Source organism: Chiloscyllium plagiosum, chromosome 6 (genome assembly GCF_004010195.1).
Source record: "Chiloscyllium plagiosum isolate BGI_BamShark_2017 chromosome 6, ASM401019v2, whole genome shotgun sequence".
Lineage (NCBI taxonomy): Eukaryota > Metazoa > Chordata > Chondrichthyes > Orectolobiformes > Hemiscylliidae > Chiloscyllium > Chiloscyllium plagiosum.
In genome coordinates, this window is record NC_057715.1 from 11,899,297 (window position 1) to 11,910,868 (window position 11,572).

At 41.6% G+C, this 11,572-nt stretch overlaps 1 protein-coding gene across 1 annotated transcript in view; it reads left to right on the forward strand.

Moving 5' to 3' along the window:
- The window catches only part of si:ch1073-15f19.2 (T-cell surface protein tactile), a 109,784-nt gene that overhangs the window by 39,815 nt on the left and 58,397 nt on the right, over positions 1-11,572 (forward strand). Inside the window, exon 2 of the mRNA XM_043691198.1 lies at positions 2,545-2,895. Within this exon, the coding sequence (XP_043547133.1) occupies positions 2,545-2,895 (351 nt within the window). The remainder of the gene's footprint in view (positions 1-2,544; positions 2,896-11,572) is intronic.

An 11,572-nucleotide genomic window follows, 5' to 3' on the forward strand; every position in this document is an offset into this window, starting at 1 on the left:
GTCAGAGTTTGAAAATGGTAAATGTCATTCTCTAATATGAGGATTAACATCCTAAATAGAGAACACTGAGATCTACTCTAGCTCACCAATCCCATTTGGTTCAGGTTAAGTTCTATTCTCTGGGACACATTTGGAGAAATCTGAATACTCATTGGATTTGGAATTAATTTAGAAAATTGGAAATTCCTCAGCATGACTCTGTTCAGCTATCAGTAGGTGTCAGATTATCTACTAATTCAAAAGGGCATGTTATTTCTTTGTTGACAATTGTAAATTTCTATCATGCCCATCGCACATGCCCCTTTAAAAAACACATTAACAGAGTATTTTTTTTCAGATGTCAGACAATAGTGTTTGTGCCTCTTAATGATAAGCAGTTTAGTTCTTACCATTTATTTGATAAATTTTCCACAGATAATTTAGGAAACAAAATACTTTTTAAATGTCTTTCAAAGTGTTGGTAAAATGTAACAAGCAGTCTGCCACAGGGATCAGTATCAACATTCCAACTTTTTCAAATTTATGTAAATGACTTTGATGAAGAAGTCAAAGATAAATGACTAAAGCTGAAAACAAAGACAAATTATGAAGAAGTCATAAGGAGGATACAGGGGGATGTAGATAAGTGAGTTGGAAAATATTTGGCAAATGGAATATAATAAGGGGAAATATGAAATTGCCTACTTTGGCAAAGGGAATAACAAAGAAGCATATTATCTAATGATGTGAGATTACAGAGTGGGATCTGGTGTCCTAGTGCATGAATCACAGATGCTTAGAATCAAAGAATCCCTATAGTGTGGAAACAGGCCATTTGGCCCAACACGTCCACACTGACCCTCCAAACAGTAACCCACCCAAATCTATTCCCCTATCTGATTACTTTACATTTGCCCCTGATTAAGGCACCTAACCCACATATATCTGAACACAATGGGCAATTTAGCATGGCCAATTCACCTAACCAGCACATCTTTGGATTGTGGAATGAAACTGCAGCACCCGGATGAAACCCGCACAGACACAGGGAGAACGTGCAAACTCCACACAGATGGTCACCCGAGGCTGGAATCGAACCTGGATCCCTTGCGCAGTGAGGCAGCAGTGCTTACCACTGAGCCACCACGCCACCTGTTAGTATATAGCTATGACAAGTCATAGATGCAGCAGCATATCAAAGGACACAGGTGAATCCAGAAGAATGAATTTTCCAGTTTCAGAGTGTTTTCACTCATCTGGCATTGTGTGGCTATTAAACCACTGACCTAAATCTGCATGGAGCCTTTCTAAGCATCAAGAAGGGTGAAGCTTCAAATAGGTGAATCTCCCTTGGGAATCGAGATTGATGAAGTTGTGAGACTGCACCCTTTACAAGGAAGGAACCCCTTGTATCAGCAGGGACAAGATTTGGAATGAGGAATCTTTTAGAGAAAATGCCCTATGTGCAGGATCTACAGGCAGGAGAACAACTGCTAAGATCCAGTGCTGAAGAAATTATACTCTTCAGCAGAAACTCACAGACATCAACATTACTGTCAATGAGCAGCTACCATTTGGGTGACACATTTGTTGAATCTTGGATGCTGCCTGACCTGCTGCGCTTTTCCAGCAGCACATTTTCAGCTCTGATCTCCAGCATCTGCAGTCCTCACTTCCTCCACAAAGTTAATAAAGCCATGTACCTTCATTTAATGACCAATTAACTTATCTATACGGTGAGTTATGAATTAAAAGTTAAGTATAAACATTAACATTATGCCACACTCAATGCAGTGCCTCCCACAGCAGGACATCTCAAAACTTAAATTCACTTGTTGCCTCAGAAAAGATTCTCTTCTTAACAACTACAAACAGAATTTGCTGTGTTGGGAAAATGGACCTTGTTTGGTAAATAATACTTAACTTCAAAAATTGTTATGTTATCGACATGGGCAGGACTAAAGCATAATATACATACACTTTATAAAGGACAGAACTGAAGCTGGTTGTGATAGAGAAAAACAATCTGTATATTGTAGTGCATGACTCTTTCAGGGTTTTCTGTCACTGTTGAGGATTAATAAAGCAAACCAGGTTCCAAGTTGTATTCACAGGACAAGTCAGCAAGAAACAAAATATGTCTTTTTATCTTTATACAAGCCCTTGACTTGACCTTAGTTAGAATGCATCCAGTGAAACAGGGGAATAGAAAATTCTGTGGGGCATAAAGTGTGCAGAAAGTCGAAAACTTTAATTTTTATTTCTGACTGCTAATTTCCAGACATAAAGCAAGCTAAAATCCCCTATTTGTGAATTAACCAGCATGTAAGCTTCAGATATTTTTTGCCTTAAGTCCGCAATCCAGGCCATATGTGTGCTTCACGTTAAAGCCGTGCAAGCAGTTTGATGTAATAATATCTTTGTAGCATTGTCAGTCAGGATCCATTTAAGTAACTCTTGGTATTTTTGTGCAATGCCATCAAAAAATAAATCTCTTGTTGACAGTTTGTCTATTGCGATTTCTATGATTCTGTACCTATGTTGTTATCTTCTTGTATTTTTCAGGTCTGCAAGGAATTAGCATTGATTATGACCAAACTGTTACTGCTTCACCTGGTGAGAATATCACATTAAAATGCATCCTGAATGAAGGAAATTATACTACAATTGTGCAGGTACAGTGGAGTAACGAAAGCAATCATGACTCCAGTGCGTTTTTAGTTGCTAATCATCGATATGGTAATTATCGCACCATGGAATCTGTAAAGTTTGAATCAAAATCACCAACCAATGGAACAGGGAACATTCATTTCACAAACGTACAAGTGTCTTCTTCAGGAACATATACATGTACATTTATCACTTTCCCAACTGGAAGCCTAAAGGCGTCGACTATTCTCACTGTTCTTGAAGAAGGTAAGGCATTCAGCTTATATAACTGCCGTTGCTTGGTGCAGACTTGTATTTTCTAGCAAGGATTGTTCCATATATTAATGTGAATTACTTTTCTTCGCTCAAGAATAAGGGGTAATATTTGATAAGATGAGAGAATGGAAGGTTTGGTGGACTTTCTTTGATGCTTTTTTTCCACAAAATCAGAGAATGCCACAGTGCAAGAGGTCAGCAAGCAGCCCATTATATCTGTGTTAGCTCTGATTTTTTTTATTCATTTGTGGAATGTGGGCATTGCTGGCTGGTAAGCATTTATTGCTCATCCCTCGTTGCCCTTGAGAAATTGGTGGTGAGCTGCCTTCATGAACCTCTGCAGTCCATGTGCTGTGCATTGACCCACAATGCCCAGAAATTCCAGAGAACTCCAGGATTTTGACCCAGCGAGCGACAGTGAAAGAATGGCAATATATTTCCAAGGTGAAAGTGAGGACTGAAGATGCTGGAGATCAGAGTCGAGAGTGTGGTGCTGGAAAAGCGCAGCCGGTCAGGCAGCATCCGAGGAGCAGAAAAATCGACGTTTCAGGCAAAAGTCCTTCATCAGGAATGAGGCTGGGAGCGTTGGGGGTGGAGAGATAAATGGGAGGGGGTTGGGGCTGGGGAGGAGGTAGCTGAAAGTGCGATGGGCAGATGGCTGTGCGGGTAATGGTGATAGGTCGGAGAGGAGGATGGAGCGGATAGGTGGGAAGGAAGATGGACAGGTGGGACAGGTTATCGCTGGAAGGTTGGAACTGGGATAAGGTGGGGGGAGGGGAAATGAGGAAACTGGTGAAGTCCATTATTTATTCAAGGAATGCCGATTATTGAGGTGGGTACCTGAAAGTTTGTTGTACTTACAGTTTTTGATGTCTGATATGGGTTAGAAAAAGCATTTGTGAATTTCACCAGTTTCCTCCTTTCCTCTCCCCCCACCTTATCCCAGTTCCCAACTTCCAGCTCAGCACCGCCCTCATGACCTATCCCACCTGTACATCTTCCTTCCCACCTATCCGCTCCTCCCTCCCCTCCGAACCTATCACCTTTACCCCTACCTCCATTCACCTCTTGCACTCTCAGCTACCTTCCCCCAGTTCCCCCCCCACCTCTTATTTATCTCACCACTCCTGGCTCCCAGCCTCATTTCCTCGTTCCTGATGAAGGGTTTTTGCCTGAAACATCGATTTTCCTGCTCCTCGGATGCTGACTGACCTGCTGTGCTTTTCCAGCACCACACTCTCGAATATATTTTCAAGCCAGGATAGTGAGTGGCTTGATGGACAATTTGCATGTGGTTCCATGTATCTGCTGCCCTTGTCCTTCTCGATGGAAGCAGGCATAAGTGCTGTCTGAGGATATTTGGTGAATTTCTGCAGTGCATCTTGTAGATAATACACATTGCTTCTACTGACTGTCAGTGGAGGAGGAAGTGAATGCTTCTGGATGTGATGCCAATCAGGAAGGCTGCTTCGTCCAGGATGGTGTCAAGCTTCTTGAATGTTGTTAGAGCTGCATCCATCCAGGCAAGTTGGGAGTATTCCATAGCAGTCCTGACTTGTGCCTTGTGAACAGGCTTTGGAGAGTTAGGAGGTGAGTTACTTGTGGCAGTATTCCTATCCTCTCAACTTCGTTTGTAGCCACTGTGTTGATGCTGCGAGTCCAGTTGTCTTACTGGTCAATGGTAACCTCAAGAATGTTGAACATGAAGGATTCAGTGATGGTAACACCATTGAGTGTCAAGGAGCTGCAGTTAGATTGTCTCTTATTAGAGATGGTCATTGCCTGGCATTTGCATGGCATGAATGTTACTTGCTATTTGTCAGCCCAAACCCTCGATTTTGTTCAGATCTTGTTGCAATTGAATAGGGATTGTTTCAGTTTTTGAGGAGTTGTGATGATGCTGAACAATGTGCGAACATCCTCACTTCTGACCTTGTGATGGAGGGAAAGTCATTGATGAAGCAGCTGAAGATTGTTGAGACTACAACACTACCCTGAGATGCTTCTGCAGAGATGCCTTGGAATTGAGATGACTGATGTCTCACAACCAAATCCATCCTCCTATGTGCCACTATATGACTCTAATCTGTGGAGAGATTCCCCCCTGACTTCCCCCCAGTCTATTATCCAATTTTTCCCACTCTCTGATCTTTCTCGATATTCTTGTTCATAATGCTGTAAGTTGGGTAATTGTGGCCATTCTACGTTCCTGATCCTGTGGTTATTGGTTGCATTGTACAAAAATGCTACATTTTGCTGACAGTGGAGATCATTCCAGGATCCTCCTCGGATATGAGAACCTAAAAGAAGCAATAAAGAAATAACTTGAACTAAAAATGTGTATGCCCAAGCTTTTTGGCATGGTGTGTGTGATTTGCAAGTTTTGATGTTTGGAGTTCATTGGTCTGATTTTATCCTGCACCTAAAGAGGTCCAATGCTGCTTCCTCTTCCTTTGCTCCACTGACTAAATCAATAAATAGGAGAAGGTCCAGCAGCAATTTACTGTCACCCTCCTCTTCCTAAAGTCAAAGTGTCTCTCCCTCTTAAATGTGTCAGTTGGAGAACCAATGGTTGGAAAATTGAGCAGCAGGGGAGGGAGAGAGTTGCAGGATAATGGATGCAATGCTCATTGGCATCAGTGGTGAAAATGGACATGTTAAAGTTTGCTGTGGTTAACAAAAGCTAGAAATCCCTGAAGGATCACATTCTGATGGATATGGGAGCAGGCCACCCATTTGTGACCAGTGTGTTTACTGGTCTGCTCTAAGGTATTCCTCTCACTGAGTGCTCCTGCAGATTGTTTGACTGGAGCAACAGCTGGGAACTGCCAGTTATTACACATGAAGGAACCCTGTCAGATCCTGGCAAATCTCAGACAGTTGCTGTCTGATTAATCTGGCAGCTCTCTTTCCGCTGTCTACTTAAGACCATAAGCAATAGGAACAGGAGCAGGCAGCTCAGACCTTCTAGTCCGCTCTGCTGTTCAAAAGGATCATGGCTGATCCAACATTCCTCCTATCCATCTTCCTGCGTTTTCTCTATTCACACAATCTGCCCCTTCCTTTTATTTTCTGGTCACAATCAGCCCCATCACTAACCTGCAGTCAAACCTTCTCTTTTACCTTTTATTGTCTAATTTCAGTGCAACTGAACCCCTGGTCCTCACCCCAATTGTTTAGTTTAAAGCCCTATCTACAGCCCTCATCTTCAACTTTCTCTCTGAGCTGCAACAAGTATCCAATCAATTCCAATCAGGAAAATAAAACCCTTTACCCACTGGGTTGCTCATCTACTGGGTCAACTATTATACTTTAAATGTGTGTCGTTATCATTTGAGATCAAAAGTCATCCAGTCTGTTTCCTTTAATGCGTTAAATAAGGAATAAAATGCTAGGCATGACAATAGACAATATTTATGAGGAAATATGTAATATGATGAGTTGACATTTGTCTTTAGTTAGATGTATAGTATCTCTTAAAATGCGGGTCAGTGAACAATCATTCAACGTGTTGTGTTTGCTAGTAACCTGCATTTTAAAGTTACCGTAAAAGTTAAACCTTTGACACTCCACATTGCAACTTCGTGTGTGAGTCAGCTTTTTGGTTTGTGTGAAACTTTATGATGGAAATACTCTTACATTAGGGTACTGTGTTGCTTTTAATTTTTTTTTGTGTCTGGCCAGTTTTTCAATCCACATAGCATTTAGATCTTTCTGTAAACATGCTGCGCTGCAGTGTTCAACATGAAGCATGGCCCTGGTGGTACTTTCCAGGCTGCTGCAACTAGACACACTTGTATTTAGCAGAGACATTGGTAGATGATCTCAAACGAAAGACTAGGATCATGATTTACAGGACAGAAGTGATCCATTCACTCCTGCAGGCTTCAGAGACTTGCAAAAGAGTCACTTTCTTTAATTGTAATTTTTGCTTCTGCTGTTCTGTCAAAAATCACTCTTAAAAATTGTTGTATGTTCCCTGTTTAATATCAAGTGCCGTAAGTGTAATTGCAGGCTCTTGACACTAGGTGGTTCAGTGGAGTAATTTTCTAACATTGTTTTGTCTTTGTTACCTTATCCTTCTCAGAAAACTTAACCACCAAAAAAAAGAGATGGAATGAATTCAGCACGTTTGTTCTGGCCAGTTTTGTGCACTTAATCTGTTTCTATAATGACATTTGGTGTTTATTTCATTTGGAGATAAAATAGGCAAATAATCATGTGAAATGTAATGTAGTCTCATCTCATTAAAATTCCATAGCGTACATTTCCTGTCTAAATGAGACAGCCAGTTTTGCACAGCAAGTTCTCCCAAGTAACAAATAAGCTGCTTTCATGTAAAGAATCTTATACTTTTCAGGCAGTCCTTTTGAGATCAGGAATGACTTGCTTCCATCCCATGAAATGGCAGATCATTCCAGTGTATGATCAGCATGTCTCCACCTCTGGGGAAAGTGGTGTGTCATGACTCAGGCTGATGAGATGTTTGGAGGTTTCTGAGGTCTCTTTTGTGCCTCTACTTCACCTCTGTGTGTTCCCGGATGTGTTTGATAGCTTCTTGAATGGCTCCTTCCATTCTGGTAAGATAAAGCTGGGGCTTCAACAAGCTGACAGGATGTTTCATATCTTCATGGATGTTTTGAGGACATCCCTGAAAGGTTTCCACTGTCTTCCTGAGAGGGAACAAAAATGACCAGAACAAAAACCGAAGTCATTTGAAGGGTTGGTTTCTATTTTCGTTGGTGAATTAGGTTTTCTCATAAGGACAAGATAACAAAGACAAAACAATTAGAAAATTCGAAAACTCGAAAATTACTTCACTGAACCACTTAGTGAAAAAAAAGCCTGCAATTACACTTGCAGCTCTTCATATTAAATAGGAAATATACAACAATTTGGAGGCGTTGACATTGAACACCTTTTTTGTGATCACATTACCATGGGAAGTCCTTTGAGGTATTTGCTCTGTCTTGTCCAAGTCTCTGAAGCCTATAGCAGTGAGTGGATCACTTTTCTGTCTTGTAAATCATTTTGTTTGAGATCGTGGTTCTGACTTCCTTATTTGGCTGAAAGCTGAATAGGCCTTTTGGAGATAATGATGAATTTTTTTCTCCTCATAAGCAGGAATGGTGCCCATTTTTTAAAACTGAGTGTGGCTCTTGTAAGAAATTAGGTCGTTTTCAGAAAGTGTGCCAAAGAAGGACACAACCACAGAGAAACAAAAGACCAAAAAAACTACTCACACAATCACAAAACATCTTCACGAGAAGGTAAACCCTCAGTTTCCTTAATGGAAATCATTGACCCAGATCAAACATTTCAGCATGCAATGTGCGTCAATGTGCCTGTCACAAATGTCACAATCAGACAGTCTAAACAACACAGGAAAAGGTCCTTTGGCCCATCATTTCCATGCTGGTCATCAAGTGTCTATCAATTTTAACCCCATTATCCAGGTTCATATGCCATGATGTTTCAAATGCCTATCTAAATAGCTCTTAAATGTCTTGAGGGTTCCTACCTCTACCAGCGTTGTAGGAAGTAAGTTTCAGCTATCTACCACCCTCAAATCCCCTCCAAATCTCCTGCTCTCTGCATTAAAATAGTGCCCCTAGTTATTTAACCCTCCACTAAGGGGCAAGTTTCTCCCTATCTACGCTATCAATGCTCTTCATAACTTTATATGCCTCAATCAGATCCTGTTTCAACCTTTTCTGCTCGAAAGAAAGCAACTGCAGCCTACCTAGTCTCCCTTCATAGCTGAATAGCTCCAGCCCAGACAACCTCCAAGTGAATATCCCCACACCCTCTCTACTGGTATCCAATAGTAAAGCAACCAAAACTCCACACGTGTTTAAGCTGAGATTAGATTCCCTACAGTGTGGAAACAGGCCCTTCAGCCCAACAAGTCCACACCGACCCTCCAAAGTGTAACCCACCCAGACCCATTCCCCAACCCAATATTTACCCCTGGCCAATTCACCTGACATGCGCACCTTCTGGATTGTGGGAGGAAACCACACAGACACGGGAAGAATGTGCAAACTCTACACAGACAGTCACCCAAGGTGGGAATCGAACCAGAGTCCCTGGCACTGTGAGGCAGCAGTGCTAACCACTGAGCCACTGTGCCATCCTGGACCTAACAAATGTTACACAAAGCCCCATCATGACCACTTTGCTCTTGTATACAAGGCGTTGATGAATAAAGGAGGAGAAAATGAGGGCTGCAGATGCTGGAGTTCAGAGTCGAAGAATGTGGCACTGGAAAAGCATAGCTGGTTAGGCAGCAGCCGAGGAGCAGGAGAATCAACATTTCGAACATAAGCCCTTCATTTGGAATAATGAAGGGCTTATGCTCGAAACCTTGACTAATAAAGACAAGTATCCCATTTACCTTTTTAACGCTTATCCATCTGTCCCTCCAATCCTCTGTACTTCCTCGGGTTTTATTGTTCAGTGTGTACTCCCTTGCCTCGTTAGTCCTCCCAAAATGCATCCCGTCAGTTTTCAGGACGAAATTACATTTAGCATTGTTTAGCCGCACTGAACCTGCAGTACATCACTGGACACAGACTTTTGGTCACAAAAACATCCTTCAATTATCACCTTATGCTTCCTGCAAATGTTGGATAAAATTGCCCAAACTGCTGTGGATGTCATGGGCTATTGGCTTCTTAATCAGTCTGCCTTGCAAGATCTTGTCAAAAACTGTCAAAAACAGACAAATCAACTGCACTCCCCTCATCTACATAGCTCTCCAATATATTCATTCAAATTTGTTAGATGCAAGAGTGTCAAGTTAGAAATCTGAGCAAGTGTCACAACTTTACTGGACAACAAGTCTCTGTTGAAAAAATGCTTTTACGAGCAAACAGAAATGCAATTACATGGTCTAAGGGGCATTACACTTAATGTCAAAGTGTGCTACAAGCAACTGTCCAGCATGGAGACACCAATTACTAGAAACTCTGTAAATACTTCACAACAAAGAATTTTCACTGCTGAGTATCAAAAGGTGGAAGAGATTAAACAGTTTAGTAACAAGGAAAAGTTTGAAGAAAATTTTGCCAGGCTCCATAAGATTAGATTAGATTACATTAGAGTATGGAAACAGGCCCTTCGGCCCAACAAGTCCACACCGACCCGCCGAAGCGCAACCCACCCATACCCCTATACCTAACACTACGGGCAATTTAGCATGGCCAATTCACCTGACCTGCACATCTTTGGACTGTGGGAGGAAACCGGAGCACCCGGAGGAAACCCACGCAGACACGGGGAGAACGTGCAAACTCCACACAGTCAGTCGCCTGAGGCAGGAATTGAACCCAGGTCACTGGCGCTGTGAGGCAACTGTGCTAACCACTGTGCCGCCGTGCCGCCCACAAGCTCACGTCAGAACCTAAACAAAAAGTAGAATCACTTAAAGGCACTTTCATCAAGTGAAAAAAATGTTCATACCATCAAAAAGGTAACTACAGCAGTATGGCCAAAATATTTTCCACTGCAATCAAACTAAAGAGAGTTCAGATTCCAAATGGTAACCAAGTTCAAAATAAAGTCCAAACTAAGAGGCAGTAACTACATTGACTACAACTCATGAAAGGATATATAGTAATAGACAGAAAATAGATGCATCTGCAACTATACTGAGACATTTGCATCTAAGTGCAGTGAACAATTGCTTATGACAATTCAAGTCAAATATTAATTGCTGAGGTAATGGAGAAGTGTGAAGTTCAACCAAAATATCTGATATCTTCATCTTACCATAAATAACCACCAATGACAATGAAGGATATCACATCAAGCAAGAATGAATGTCCAGGTTGAGGAAGTCAGCAAATGTGTTTCACCAATAACTGAATCAGTGAGGGGATAACAGAGAGGCCAAAATAGGCAAGAAGGTGAAGTAGGAAGTCTACTTATGACACACAAACCAACAGGTGGAATAAGAACCAAATTCCATTGACATAAATTGACAATGTAGTGCAAAACACTCCATGGAAGACACCATTAAGAAAAAACAAACAACATGTGAATATCCAAGGTCTTCAAAAGAAAACATTGTTGACTATAGCAGGGGCCACACCAAGACCTGAAAAGAATAAGCACACATGGTCAAAGTTCTATGTAACTGAAATACAAGAGATGAATGATTAAGGTAGTGGATGAAATGTTGATCAACTAGGATGTTGGTGCCAACAGAATAGACTGACTACCCTCCATCTGCAGAATGACAATTCCGTGACTCCATGAATGTGAGATTAATGACTCTCGAGTTTTAGCGGAGGGCCACAGACTTCAGACCTTTGGGAAGACAATCCATGAAAACTACCTTCTCCCTCACAAAGTCCCTTCTACCTCACAAACTCCCTTCCCCCTCACAAACTACCTTCTCCTTCACAAACCCCCTTCTACCTCACAAACCCCCTTCTCCCTCACAAACTCCCTTTTCCCTCACTAACCCCCTTCTCCCTCACAAACTACCTTCTCCCTCACAAACCCCCTTCTCCTTCACAAAACCCCTTCTTCCTCACAAACTATCATTCAACCAATTCCAAAAAATACATGCTTGGGGAGAATAGTGAAAGTGCCAGATTGTTTGAATTTGTATAGTCAAAAATTTGATTAGATAGTGTAGAGGTAACTGTAAAGATGTATG